At 40.3% G+C, this 15,558-nt stretch overlaps 1 protein-coding gene across 4 annotated transcripts in view; it reads right to left on the reverse strand.

Annotated features, from left to right (window-relative positions):
- Positions 1-15,558, reverse strand: part of NR5A2 (nuclear receptor subfamily 5 group A member 2) — a 125,302-nt gene that overhangs the window by 41,493 nt on the left and 68,251 nt on the right. For all 4 annotated transcript variants that reach the window (XM_006135394.4, XM_075936680.1, XM_075936681.1 and 1 more), the window contains one exon: positions 12,615-12,734. In XM_006135394.4, coding sequence (XP_006135456.1) covers positions 12,615-12,734 — 120 coding nt within the window. The remainder of the gene's footprint in view (positions 1-12,614; positions 12,735-15,558) is intronic.

Genomic DNA, 15,558 nt, shown 5'->3' on the forward strand with positions numbered 1-15,558 from the left:
GGTTTGCCTTCATTGTGATGAACCCAATTTACTCCTTATAGGAACTAGAACTGCTTATGAACTTTCCTAAGCTATCCTCACATGTGCAGACAGAATCAAATGTTGGAATTCATACATTGAATTACCAAACCTGGTGTGCAAGCACAAAGTATATTTTTTAGAAGTGGCTTTCATAAATAGTAGCCAATTTTTGCCTGATCACTTATCTCTAAGAGGGAGACATTCTCTTTGCTAAATTTCAGGTTTCAACATTACGCATTAGAGCAGTTTGAAAGAAAAAGTCTATATTTTTAAAAAATGGAAACAAGTTTTTTAAATTTTCTTTCACTGCTAAATTCATTAAGCCCAAACTTTTTAAAAAAATAGCTACAAGGTTGAGAACCTGCCAAATTTCAGCAGAAAAATGAAAGTTTAAAAAAAGTTGTAAACAACTAAAATCCCCCCCAATGAAAGTCTTTACTATAGGCACTACTATGTTTCCCACCTGTAATAATAATTAGTATTTACATATTGGTTAATATGACCCATACAACTGCAATACTCAACTTTCATGAAATATTAAGGTGCATGTCAGGACTATCACTGCCTCTGATTCAGTAAACCATTTATGGATCACCGAAGTCATGCAACTTGCTTAAGTGCTCTGGGGAACTGGGACCCTGCGAGGAAGGTATTATCATCCTCTTTTTACACCTGGGGAAACAGAGGTAGGGAAGTAAAATAACTTGTTCCAGACTACAAAAGAAATCCGTGATAAAGCCAGGATTTAGAATGCAGGAATCTCAGACTTGTAACTCTGTGTTCTTGCTCACGGAACAAGCTGAATCTCACATACCACCTTGGTTACCAAAATAATGGTTCAGTAAATAAAAAATTGCAACATTAATAGATCTGTCAGAACAGTAATTTTGTGGAAATGACATGATGCTAGCTACTCATTACTATGAAACTGTTCACAGCATAATCATCTCATTCACAACTTAATTTCCCCTTTTGTAATTATACTGTTTTGTAGGGGGAAAAAAGTCTCTCAGCGCTGTACCAGTGTGAGAATCTGCATGGGTGAAAATATGATCTTCACTTCATTATAATAAGTTAAGATGTTTGGACGGATTTCAAGAATATAACTGTCCTCATTGATGTGATTATATCTAATGGAAAAACCCAATAGGTGTCTGAACATCCCACCTTCCCTCTACTAGCGAGCTCTCAGGCAACCAGCTACTCTTTCAGGTGCATTTAATATTTGCAGCACCAGCAAATTTGTCTGGGAGGCAAGTCCTCACCTGCCACTCACCAAGAGCAGACTGTATTAAATTTTTATATTTATTGACATTTCATTACCATAATTGACTGCACTTGGTTCTCTAGTAGAAGGCACAGGGCTGCCTCCTAAGCAGGAGAATTGGTCCCTTGAGGAGGATTTGCAATTAAAAACAAGGCAGAATGGATTTTTTTTATTGTGTAAATATGATGAGTTGAATTTTTAGCTTTAACTAGAGAATACTGGGTGTACAGAAGCCTTTTTCAAGAGTGAGAAAATTATGAGTCAGTGGAAAGACGACCCCCAAAGGTGTCAATCAGTTTATATAAAGTCAACTGTGCATGAAAAAGCCTCAGTTAATGTCTGTTCTGAAAAAAAGTGTTCACGTTAAACAGCATACTATCCTATCTGCCTTGTATGTGTGCAGTGTACGTAAGTAGAGGTGTATGGTCAGAGTGGGGTTTATTTCTGTATTGAAGCAGCTAAATACCAGATACCCATGGATCACCACAACTTCTGTCACAAATCCAAATGTACCAAGCAATTTGTTATCTATAACCAAGCACTCTGGGTATGTTCGAACTAGGGTGGCTAGTGTAGACATACCCTGAGTGCTTGGTTATAGATAACAAATTGCTTGGTACATTTGGATTTGTGACAGAAGTTGTGGTGATCCGGGGGTATCTGGTATTTAGCTGCTTCAATACAGAAATAAACCCCACTCTAACCATACATGGCTAATGTAGTCATTCGAACTTGCAAATGAAGCCCGGGATTAAAATATCCCGGGCTTTATTTGCATGTTCCCGGGCGCCGCTACTTTTAAATGCCCGGTAGTTCCAACTCCCTGCCCGCGGCTACATGCGGCACGGGCTATGTAGTTCGAACTAAAGCCCCTAATTTAGACTACTGTAACTCCTCATTGCAGTTCGAACTAGGGTGGCTAGTGTAGACATACCCTCAGATATCACAGAATATATTCTGGGGAGAAAGATCAGGATATACATCTTAACACACAACCACCTTCACCAAACAAGGATACTCAAACTGAAAAGTTGATTCCATCATGGAATGTGCTAGCCAAAGACCCCAAGAGAACCTGCTTCAATACAGAAATAAGCTCCCTCCAACCGTACACATCTAGAAGTCACACATTGGAACCTATATGGGGTATCATCAAACAACTACATTGTGGTGTTGTTTCCAGACCTGATGGGGATCATTCTGAAAGAAATCTTTCCTGAACCCCTCTTCTAGCCTTCAAATAATTCTTCTACCTCTTCAAGCTCAACATCAAAAGCAAGCTCCCCAGAGACCAGGACCCACAAACTCAAAGCTCCATCAGACCCTGTCAGAATAACAGATTCAAAACCTGTGGATATATCTCCACTGCTACAATGATCAACGCATCTTTCAAAGTCCTTGGGTCCTACACATACATATCACAACATATGGTATACCTCACCCAGGGCACTAAATGCCCCAGTAACAACTATGTGGATGAAGCGAGGTAATTACTACACTTAAATGAACTCACACAGAAAAATTATATAGATAGATAAAAACACCACATCATCACAGTCTGTAGGTAGCTGTACTTTGTAACGGTGATGCTCTGAGTACCTTTCCTAGATCTGAAGAAGAGCTCTGTGTAAACTCAAAAGTTTGTCTCTCTCACCAGCAGTAGTTAATCTGATGAAAGGTATTTCCGCAACCATCTCATCTCTCTCTACCCCTTCCAACTCCCCCCCAAAAACTACATGTAACTTGAGCTGGAAATTCACATCATATGCAGTTGTATACTGTAGAGCATAATGTGCCATCAAATGCTAGTTAATTAAACTGAAACCCTGACTGAAATTAAATGTCGACTTCTGCCTTAGGACCGATGGCCTGATATTGTACAATAGATCTTAATGCCGAAAAAAGTGGTTCAACATAATGATAAACACATTCAAAAATTAGAGCTTAAAAGTAAGTTCCTAAACCCATATTTAGAGGCCTGAAGTTGGGATTTTTCATAAGTGTCTAAATTACTTTGGAGTACTGCTCCCTTTGAATGCAATGGGAGCAATGTTAGATCAATGCTGAGTACATTTGAAAATCACACCTTTAAACTGTAAGATATTTAAGTAAGATATTTACTTAGATGTGGCCAAATTCTGCTGTCTTTACCCACAAAGATCTCTGAAATCAATTAGAGGTTTTGCCTAAGAAAGAATTAAAAGCAAATCTTGTTCACAGGGTCAAGCTATATTCTGGGCTACATTAGCTCTGAGCCTGAAGGCCAGGCTCTGAGTATTACTGGGTTAACAGGGACTGTCAAATTGAGTACTGCTGTTCATTATAATAATTCTTCTCACCTGCTCTGACTGGCTACTGGCTATGACTTCCTCAGCTTCTGAATTTCTCTCCAGCCTGTCACTTGACTTTGGCTGGACTTCTCCACAAGCAAAAGGGGTGGTGGAATTGGGACAGTGAATCTTTTGATCCCTGAACAGTTACCTGCAAATCTTTTGGAACAGAACTACTGCTCCTAGCGAGAACTTCAACACATAGTCAAACAATTGGCTGTTTGCCATTTGGTCCATGGCCATAGAGGCTTCACAGCTTGAGAGTTCAACATCACAACAGACTTGATGGACTCATAAAACGGGGGTGGGAGGGGGGAAGGGTCTTCCTCAGGGCTGCCTCAAGCCCCCAGTTAGTGGAATTTTATCATGGATGATATAAGCCAGCCAGAGAACGATGTTTGCTGGAATGTCTTGTGGCATTCTTGCTAAGACTAGTAGCTTCTTAAAAATAGATTAGGAAGAATGAGATCCACTTCCCTTGCACAGCACAGCAGAGTGGGAGTGGTCTGCAAGGAAAATCAAGCTGCAGCTTCCCAGAGGGTAGCAGTACTTCGGCTGTGGTGTGCTGTTCGGGATGAGCCAGCCAGAATTCAACAAGTGATTCCACAGAACTCTTCCACACACACATCCCAGTACAGATCCTACAATCTCAATGCACATTCTGGCTCGCTCCCTGCACTAAAATCAATTATTTTTAAAAATTATTGTACTAGGCTTAGGTGCGGGAGAGCAAGGTGACTTGATATAAGTGAGCTTCATACCCAAAGCTTTCTCACAAGGATGTGAATACTATGGTGATAAGCATGGTTTGTACAGGGTGGTTTTTAAGCATGGTTTTTATATTTCTAAAGCTACCTTTGTTTTACATACATTGAGATGGGCTCATCATGGACAAAGACAGGTATAGTTAAATCAGTTTTAGTTATATTAATTAAAATTGTGATGACTTGTACAGCATTAGATGCCTGTCATTTTAACATGATACACAATAATAGAAGATAATGAATTAAGTTGCCAGTGGACCTTTCCCTTAGGATAATGTTATTGTGTTTGCTAATTAGCTATAATATGCAAATAGTGAAGCTGATTACACTTCAAAGTAGTGTATTTGTTTTGTGTAACTTACATTATAAAGATCACTAGTACATCAAGATAGGAATAGTTTGCAGTTTCCTGTATTGCGCCATATATAGATTATCTAACAGTGACCAATTTGACTTTGTTATAAAACCTACAACTGTAAAAGTATTCTCAAGGGGCTGGGCAGATAGCAATTTTAATCAATTACTTGGGCTTTGTCTACATTTAAAAGTTTGAGAGATCTCCCAGAGCTATGTGTAAACCAACCCTACCTCCAGCCTGCTCTACACTAGTGCTTTACAGTGCTGTAACTTGCTGTGCTTGAGTGTGTGTTTTTTCATACCCTTGAGCCAGAGAGTTTACTGCGTGGTAAAGTGTAGGCTTAGCCTTATTTTTCTAAAGAAATAATGATCAAGAGCCAGTTCTTCAAATTAACAACACTCTAAATATTATGTTAAAATGGCATGCAGGACCTGGATAACTCAGTCACTACAATCCATTGTTAAAACTGCCACTCCACTCTTTGCTCACCCCATCTTGATAAATACTATCACACTGTGCTCAGAGACTGACACAAGATTCCTGTAGGAATTACTATAACGAATGACCTATCCCTTGGAACATAATCAGAATGTATACATAGAGATGGCCTGGAACCTAATCCCTGAGCCTGAACATGACTGAAATTCAGGCAAGTTTAAATCTGGGATCAGAACTTTCTACTTTTGTGAAAGACTATCGCAGATGCCTTGTGGTCATAGCAATCAGGGCTGGATTAAGACCTTTAGAGTCCCTAAGCACTGAAAAGGTTATGGCGCCCCCCCACCCATTGCTCCAAGCAATTCACTATTTTCTGTCTGGTAGGGAGTGAGGAGATGCTTTTAAATTCAAGGATTTAACATTTCCTTTTGCACACCCCTCCTAACCCTCTATTGTTTCAAATCTCTTTCCACTGGCTGAGCTTAGTCTGGAGACCATCAGTGCCACTAGTCCAACTGCCCTGAGGAACTGCTAGAAGTGATATTGTGTCTCCTCCCCCCCCAGGGATGGGGTATGCTGCCTTTGAAATGCTCCCCTTGCTTGTTGGTTCTAGAGATTGAAATCTGATATGGGACCTACACTGGGCCCATTGTGGTGTTACTACCAGACTGCCAGTCCACTAGTGCACACTGTTTGGCAAGATACCTTTTTCTCTTTCTGGAAAAAACTGTAGTAAAAAATGAGAAAGGCAAACATTTCCCAAGGAAGGCCTACGTGTTCAAATGATGTGAATCCCAGCAGTTTTAGTTCATGTGGATCAATAGAAGATGCCCTCCTTCCTTTGAGGGCTTATCTAGACTACAGGGAACAGTCAAAAGAAGATATGTAAATTCCACAGGTATTTGAATATCTTCTTCCGATTACACTTTCGAAAGTGGAGCAGCTTTTTTGGCGAATCCCCTCCTTTGTCGAAAAGCCACGTAAACCTCCTTTTTTGAAGAAGAGCGGCTTTTCGACGAAGGGGGCGGTTAGTCGAAAAAGCCGCATCTTAATTACTTTCACTCCACTTTCGAAAGTACAATCGGAAGGAGATACGCAAATTCACACAGAATTTGCATATCTTCTTTCAACGGTTCCCTGTAGTCTAGCTGAGACCTGAGAATCCTCATCCCTATATATATTTTTGGAGTTTTTGAGTAAGCTGGTTTTGTATCAAATGCATAATGCAGCAAAACCTGCTAAGCAAACACCGATCATGCCAAGATTGTTGAGAAGTAGGTCTAGGGTTACTTGAAAAGTTCAGGATCTGTACTGAACACTTAGACAAAAATAAATTTGGTATTTGAGATTAAGCCAGAATGCTTGTGAATTTTGGAATAATTTGGGGGCATCGCTGTAGATTTTCAGCACAGCTAGAATGAACACTCCATTTTAACATTGTTTTAAATTTATTGGCTAAGGTTCTGTTTCTTCTTTCCCTTTTGGTCAGAGAGAGATTAGGTGTGACTTGGTCAGACCTGAACACAAGAGAACAATAAACTGTACAGTAAAATAATCATTGCTATGTACCATTTGTTTTCAACTTGACCCAAATCCTGCAGCTCACTGCTTTCGGGACTTCAGAATTTGGTCACCTGTACACAATTTAATACTGGATGCTCTGTGTGAGAATGCTATTTTTAAATAGCACCACAAGCTGTACTGACTGCAATGTGTTCTTGACACAAAGTTAGTGAGAAAGAAAAAGAAATACTATTTTGTTGTTTGGAAGTTCCTTTGGAGTGTCTCAGTTGATGACCATATTTCAGAGCAATTTCAGGCAAAAGCTAGTATCATTACCATATGCCTCTTTTATAAAAATCAAGGGTAATGATAATTTTGTTGTTAATTCATTTGTGGATTCCAGTTGTGGATTCCATTTCATCCTGATATTGAGGACCGGCACACAGATATTTGTTATACAGTTCCTACTTCAGCCCTTAAAATTTCTTCCAATAATATTGGCTGAGTGCAAACAAAATCCTATAGCCTTAATACATAGCAAGTTTGGACCTATTATTAGAGTGAAAGTTTCGCCTAAGCACATAGGTTGGACAAATTCAGAAAAATTGAACAATTGCAACACCAAGTATATATTAGATATTTATTGAATGGAACTGAGGTTTATAGTTGAAATGATAATGAAAAAGTGATTAAGAGTACAATATAAATAATGCCCAAAGAACATTAGAGATATTTTTTCAATCCCAGGAGCAATAATTTTGCATTTAATTATCTAAAACTAGTTTATATTTTTTTCAGTCCTTCTTTACAAATTGGAAAAAGAGAAGATCAGTTTACTGATGTCCCTTCTTTAACAGCCCCTTTTTTCTCTGTCCCTACAACTACTCTTCCTGTCATTTTATTTAGGTGTTGTTGACATGGAACTGCGTTGAAAATGGATTCCTGTATGTACCCATCGCCTGGGAAGCTCAGTTGCGCCCCCCCAGTTCTCTCCATCAACTGTGTGCTGACAAAATGGATCTTGAGGCAAACTTGATCTCCAAAGGCACAGGCTAATGTGACTGAGGTGAGTAATTGTCCACCAGAGATTAGGGTAGCAACATATCCCGCCCTTCCCCAACCCGGCTCATCTCCGCCAACACCTGGTAGTAATGGGGAGTTGAAAGAAAGCTGTGAAGTGTTCCAGCAAGAGATAGGTTTCAACCACAAAATTCAGATGTAGGTTGAAAGTCAGATCTTATCCTGCTTCAACACTGGAGGTTGTTTAGGTCTGGAATTTCAATTATAGCCCATCCTCACAAACCCAATTGGTCATGTGATCTGTTTCAGTTATTGCCAACCAATCAATTTTTTTTTAATCTCAAAAAAGTCTCAATGTTAGGCAAAGTTATATTTTTTATCTGAATTGACTTGACCAAATGTGATGTGGGGTAATCTGGCTGTACAATTGTATGAATTCGGACTGTTGCTCTGAAATTGTTCTTATGAAAATACTGTATTATTGAGAACCTCATGGAATTTGCCATATGTTGACAAGGCCTGTAGCACATCCAGTCCAGATTAGAGATGGTGGACAGTAGTTAACCTTAATTATTGCATTTTTACCGCATATTAGCAATATTAAGAAGATGGACTGCTTTAAGGAGAACCAATATTTTCTAACCCCTCCAACTGGGGATTAAGAGCGAAAATCCCTTTTAGAGTAGCAAAACAAAGGATGTGTTGTTATTGGTAGGACATATAAACTAAAGGGACTCAGAGAGAAGGAGTAGGAGTTCGGCATTAAAAGAAGATTCCGGTATGCTTTCATAGCTAGGGGAAGCCTCTGCTTAATTGCCAGAACAAGCAGTGTCAAAGAAAGTCAGTACTCCCTGGTTTAGAAATCAAGACATGAGCTGCAGCAGAAGTATCCTGGATCTGTCCTCTGTCCTCAGCCCAAAAATAGTCTAAAGTGGTGAAGAAATTGAGGCAGAGAAATATGAGCAGAATTATCTATTTTGAAATAGAGCTGTGCATTCTGTGTTTTTAAAGGAAGAATGATGGTTTTAGAATTCTGTGCAAAGTCCTTCTCGTTGTGTGATGCCTATCACAAGTCCTGACTGAATTAACCTGTGGACCTAGAACTCCCATACAACTGGAATTCTGAGAGACTGTGGTTAAGCTGTAGGGGAATCAGGGAACATCGTCAGTGCTGGTCCCAGGGTTTTGGCAATTGGACTACAAAGTCTCAACTCTCAGGATGGGCTGCTAGGATATACATCCCAATAGTGTGCCTGATGACCCCAAGCTATCAGCAGCCTGTGGACTCTGCTAAGACTCCAGAGGCTTAAAGCACACAGAATACAGATGTTGGATCCCTCATTGCAATCTGCTGAAATTCCAGGAGGGGAAGCTCAACTAGATTGGTAACACCACACTGAGTAGAAAACAGAGGGTTGTACTGCAACTATAAGGGGAGTGTGGGTAAAATCAAAATGAATAACTCAGGTCCCGGCAGCCTAGGTAATATATCAAATGCCGCACATTAACTACTGCAGCAAAATGCATGAACAATGAATAATATTCTCTAGTCATCTGTAAGTTCTACTCCTTGAGTCCCGAGTACAAAAAAAGTGCCAGCAGATTATATAGAAAATCCAGTAGAATAGCACATAACCTTGGAGAAATTAAAGTTTCTCTTTAATAGGAAATGGTTTATTGCTATCACATCCTATGTGTGAAACCCAGGACATGGAAAGCAATGTGGAAATGTTTTGCAATTAACTAATACAGTGCAAATCATTCTTTGGTTGTTTTGTGTTGTGAAATTTGGAGACATGTAAGATGCACTTGTGCTAGTTTATTTCCTTTTGAAATGGTAATTAATGTTGCTGAGGGGCAGCACTTAGTACAGAAAATGAAACATGCACAGAAAGGAACTCATTTGTGAGGAATTGCTGAGGGATCATAATGATCTGAAAAAGTACTTTTTTGAAACACACTGTGGCGGGGTAGCCCCGCCCCTCCCGGAAACCGCCGGGACACCGCAACCACGGGGGGAGAACTCACCCCCCGGAGGGGAGCGGATCACCGCCCGCCGTCCCCGAACGGCGGGGCCGGCACCCCGGCCGGGTGACGAGCCGGGGCCGACAGGCAGTGCAGAGACGGGGGCGCCGGCACACCGGCCGGGTGACGAGCCGGGGCCGGCCGGCAGCGCAGAGAGGGGGCGGGGCCGAGCAGACGTGGCAGAGACGTCACGGGGAGGACGGCCCTGGGAGGGGCCAGAGGCCGACGAGGGGGGTGACGTGATCTGCCTGCGACCGGCGGGCAACTCAAAAGGTCGCAGCGGACCAGCCGTAAGGGGGAATGCCGAGGAGACGCACCCCCCCCGCGAGCCGGCGAGTGGTCGACATTATTGGAGGCCCTGGGCAGGGTCAGAGGAAGGGCCCAGGTGAGCCTATGGGACCTGGGGGAAGAAGCAGCCCAGGGCGGGGACGCGGACCCTGAGGGCAGGGGAGTTTAGGGGTCTCGACCCCCCCTGCTAGGTGGGGGAGCCTTTTCCCCGACCTTAGGGCCCTGGGCTGGGGTCCGGAGAGAGGGCGGGCCCGGACCCCCTTCCCCCAACCGCCTAACCAAACCAATTGGAATCGGTCGCGTCAAGGCGTCGATAATCGGAGAACCGAGGGGGGCGGACGTAAGCCCCTCCGCACAGGGGGAGAACCCCCTACACACACACAAAGGAATCTCGTTTATGAAACTCCAACGAAATAAACGAATAAATAAACAAACAAATAAACACACGAATAAATAAATAAATAAATAAAGCAAAGCCTTGCTGTGCAAGTCCAGTGCTCGCTGCTGTTATTTTTCAATGGACTATTTGATTCAGCTACTGTTCATCTCTAATTCTCAGCGAAAGTCTGTAGGAGAGGTAGTGGAGACTGGGTTAGCTGTCAGCATGAGTGAAGTATGCAGTAGCCCATCCATAGGAAAGGCACTGAAATTGGTTGTTTCTGTGTTTCTTCAGTGTGGGTCCCTCTATTGTCTGAACATTTCAAGTTGAAGGAAGAATTACAATAAATGAGGAGAATCTCTTTTCAGGGGATACTGAGAGTGCCTGCACCAGCTAATGCTGGACTAATGTCTAATGCTGGAAGCAATGTAGGTGAAATTGGGTCTGAAAAGAGGCCATATTTTACCTGCTTATTGGTGTTGGGGCAAAAATATATGCAATCAGCACAATTTAATCATATTTTGATTTTGTTTGAGTCTATAATTTTTCCTAGAAAAATAAAATTTCCAATTTCTAAGTAGTGCAATTATTATACAGCTTGCTCTGCATTATTGTCCAGTAGTCATGAAATCTTCTGCTTTGTCTTTGTGTTACATACACATCTATGTTTTTTTGTGTACAGGTGAAAAGTGGCCAAAGCAGTAAGAAATTAGTACTGTGCACAAAGGGATGCAATGCAGGGGAATAAGTTAATAATCAAATAAAATTAAACATTAATTTACTATAGCTCTCAGGAACAGAGCTATGTGCCAATGCGCTTATTGAAACAAGTGACATTTTCGATTTTGAAAGGGTGTTATAAATACAAAAATCATATGCATCCTTGTTCAATAGGTAAATCGCTCCAATTATCTACATTTTGCAGGTGGGGAAACAGGATCAAATTTGCTTTCAATGACATCAATATAAACCGAGAGTAATTACACTCATTTCAGCTGATGTCATAGGGGAAGGGGCAGAATTGTAGGGACATTAAATGATTTGCCCAGTGCTGCAAAGGGCCTCAGGATTATCCAAGATTAGAAGGTGGCAATGGTGTGGCTGCCCAGTCCTGTTCTCACACCACTGTATGACATTTTTTATTACTAATAGTAAGTAGGCAGGGACACTTCTATGACCTTTCATATATGCTTAGAACACTTCTTTGGAGCACAGAGAATCGACCCACATTCATAAAATTATGGCTAAGGCTCTAAGCACAGCATAGATACATACACAATGTAGTTCTGTAGTCAGAAGAAGGAGTTGTTTCCCACTCTGCATAGAAATCTAGGCATTTTAGTTTGCAGTTACTTAAATGCCAGTGGACCATCTTTTATTTTCACTTTGAATCAGGAATCAAACATTCATGCATACTCTCCTTCTCACAGATACTGTACATTTTGTTCCATTAAAGTCTGAATTCTATGAATAAGGTTCTCCTTTTCATTGTCAAACCCTTTGTGCTTTTGGAAATTATAAATGATTCAAAGCTTTCTATTTATTTAGCTTTCCCCACAATTTTCTTCATTTCATAATTTAGTCCGAATTTTTGCTGTCAGACAGTCTAAACCTCTGATGCCTGGAAACAATTAACTCTTTGAGAGGCTGTTTAGCAACAGTGGGATGTACAATGCTAGCTTCCTAGACAATGTGTTAAATCATTCTCTCATGGATTTGTGTTCGTTCTTCCTAAGAGAGAATCTATCCCTCTCTCACACACCCTCAACCTTTTCCGACTCTGAGCAGGAAATTTGGAGGTAATAATTGTAGGGTGTCTGGGGTTCTGAACTTCTAAATTGACCAGCAACTATTCTGAGTAAACCACAATTCTCAAAGAAAAATAAACTTCTATTGCTCAGGTCCAAATCCTACTTTTTGCCAGAAACCATTTTAGTCTTAGGAAATACAACTTCTTGAGAGACACTTCTGATCTACTCTCTTTCAATCATAGTGGTATACAAGTAGATTGGAAAAGCAAAGTGCTTATGATTATATCTGCTTCTATAAGTTTAACAGTAATCATTGGACTAGGAACAGAGTGCACAAGTCATTTTATCTACATTATTTGTACTCAATCTCTCTGTTTCAGAACACATGAGTGCTTCTGACCTAGTTAAACTCCTGCTATTTTGAAGATGATTAATAAAAAAACAACACCTCTTTGAGTCTGCACACTCACTTGTTGCCCAGTAACCAGAAGGATGGAGCCTTCTTTTCCATGTACCACTTGCCGATAAATGTGATCTAGAATTAGGAGTTCACTCCAGCAATTCTGAAGCAGCTTCATTTGGTCATCAACCTGTAAAACAAACAGAAAAACTGATAGTATTACTTTGGTAATAACTCTCTTAAAACTCAGACAACACAGACTGCTGATGGAGAAGATGGTACCATAGCATCCTTTTTAGTTTTCTGGTTAGGTTTCAGATATACAGATTTAATGTTATCAGACTGGAAGTGATGTCAATAATTATTGATTTTAGAACAATGATATTGCAGCTATACAATATCAGCCTTTGTCTATAGGGCTTCGGGAGGTGTCCTGAAATAGCTATCCCGCATCCCGACAGCAAGCCCATTATTCTGAAATATAATGGACTTGATAGTTTGATGACCCTATAAACCTCATTCCATGAGGAGCAAGGGACGTTTCGGAATAGGGGTTTATTTTGAAATTTAGCAGTGTGTAGACAGTGTCAAATTACAAAATAAGCTATCTCAAAATTGACTCAAAATAAGCTACACCATTTACATAGCTCAAATTGCGTAGCTTATTTCGAGCTATGGGTGCAGTGTAGAAATGCCCTAGATGACCCAATCTATGATTAAGCAGAAGATTTACAACTGTTACATTGCTAGAATAAGACGAAACATGAGCACTAATATCCAATTATATCAGACACTGGGTGAAAGTCCCACTGACGACTCAGAGCAATTAATTTTATTTTTCTATTTATTATGTGCCTGTCTCAGGAGATCAGCATTCTTTTCCTTGCTCAAAAACTAGCCTGTGTGCCTCATGCCTCAGTTTCCTTATCTGCAAAATATAGGTAATATTTTCCTTAACCTGCTTTGAGATCTATGAACGAAAAGCTTTGTAAAAGAACTCAATACTATTATATACCTACCATGTTATTAGGATGATGTTTTTTTAAATTGAAGCTTTCACCATGGATTAATATAAATTGAATAGCTGAGTTTGACACACACTTTAAAGAAACAATTAGTTGAATGACAAGGAGGTGGCTGAAGAAGTGTCAGTGGTGGTGTTGGACTGAAAAGAAAGGATGCTTCCTCTTCATAGTTTAATCATAGAAACAAAATGGAGCAGAAAGGTCTCAGGCCGGAGAAGAAAATGTATAGACAAGCAATAGTCACAGTATTTGTACAGTAATAAGTACTGCATCAGTGGTTGTGTCTGGTAATAGCAGAAACATATCTGACACTAATTCTGATTCTGACTTTCCAGAATATTGTCCAGGCATTAAAACATAGCAATTGCAGCAATTATAATCTGAGATTTAAATCTGAGGCAGAGTACAGATTGGAAGAGGCTGCAATTAAAGGAGTCTGTCTTCTCCTAAAAGGGAGGAGAGGAAAAACATGCAAATAAATGGTAAATGTCCTATAAGTAAAACACATTACTGAATGTGGAGAATATATAGTGTCAGAATGAATCTAGAGAGGTCATGATTGCTACTGTATAATGAAACCAAGATTTTAAAAAATGGATCCATACATTGTATTTAGGCAACAGACTCCAAAAGTGCTGAACATTTGAAATGAATGGGTGTTGCTATGTGCTTAGAACTTTTGAAAAACTTTGAATATACAGGCATGACACAAACTAAATCAATGCTATGGCATTAGGTGAAAAAATAATCCTTTGAGAGAAAAATGCAGACTAGCCAAGATACAGGTAGGAGAGATGCAGAGCAGCAGAGATACAGGTCAAGTGCACAAAGCCAATGATTTTCTTATAGAAACTGGTCCCATTGACATAGATGATACAACACAAGCAGACAGAGATGTACAATTGTAATAGCACTGTATAAAAAAATTGATGAAGTTTCAAAAAAGAGTGCTTGTGCCTTCTTGCCACATTGTTAATCTTATTTCTATACTTAGAGAAAGACATCGTAAAACATATAGGCTGTGTCTAGACTGGCAAGTGTTTCCGCAAAAGCAGCCACTTTTGCGGAAAACTTGCCAGCTGTCTACACTGGTCGCTTGAATTTGTGCAAGAACACTGGCGATCTAATGTAAGATTGTCAGTGTTCTTGCACAAATACTATGATGCTCCCGCTCAGGGATAAGCCCTTTTGCGCAAATGTATTTGCACAAGAGGGCCAGTGTAGATAGACAGGGGAGGACTATTTTGCGCAAAAAAGCCCCGATGGCGAAAATGGCGATCGGGGCTTTCTTGCGCAAAACCGCGTCTAGATTGGCATGGATGCTTTTGCGCAAAAAGTGCTTTTGTGCAAAAGCATCCGTGCCAATCTAGATGCTCTTTTCCGCAAATGCTTTTAACGGAAAAACTTTTCTGTTAAAAGCATTTGCAGAAAATCATGCCAGTCTAGATACAGCCATAGAGTACAATGGCACCATATTTAATATCATTATTAAAGCTCAAGAAGTGGGGGAGTATTGCACAGTACTTAAATTTGAATAATACTGAAGGCTTGCTCCGACTCCTATAAAAAAATAAGGGAAAATAGCATTTGCTAAAAGTGATTTGTCAGAATGGGTGATAATAGCTAATGGCAAATTAGAAAAGTTTAAAATATGATACGGTTGCAAAGAAGTAGTCTGCAGTGTGAGGCTGCAGGCAAGTGGCTTGCAGTACAAGGATATATGCACAGTGCAGTTTGGGTTGCTTATGTAAAGAGGCATCCTGTTGTGGAACAGGAAAGTCTCAGTGACTGTATCTCTCAGTGAAAATGGATGTGAGTGCAACTGGAATATTGTATTTAGTTTAGGGCTTTTTTTTTTTTTTTTTTGCCAGGATGTGAGTGAGAAATTGCAGGGGAATCATATAAAGTTAGCACAATTATTAGGGGGTGAAGAGTCTGACTTTTAAGAAATGATTAAAGGCTTGACGCTGCACAGTCTCATTACAAGCC

Source organism: Pelodiscus sinensis, chromosome 9 (assembly GCF_049634645.1).
Source record: "Pelodiscus sinensis isolate JC-2024 chromosome 9, ASM4963464v1, whole genome shotgun sequence".
Taxonomy (NCBI): domain Eukaryota; kingdom Metazoa; phylum Chordata; order Testudines; family Trionychidae; genus Pelodiscus; species Pelodiscus sinensis.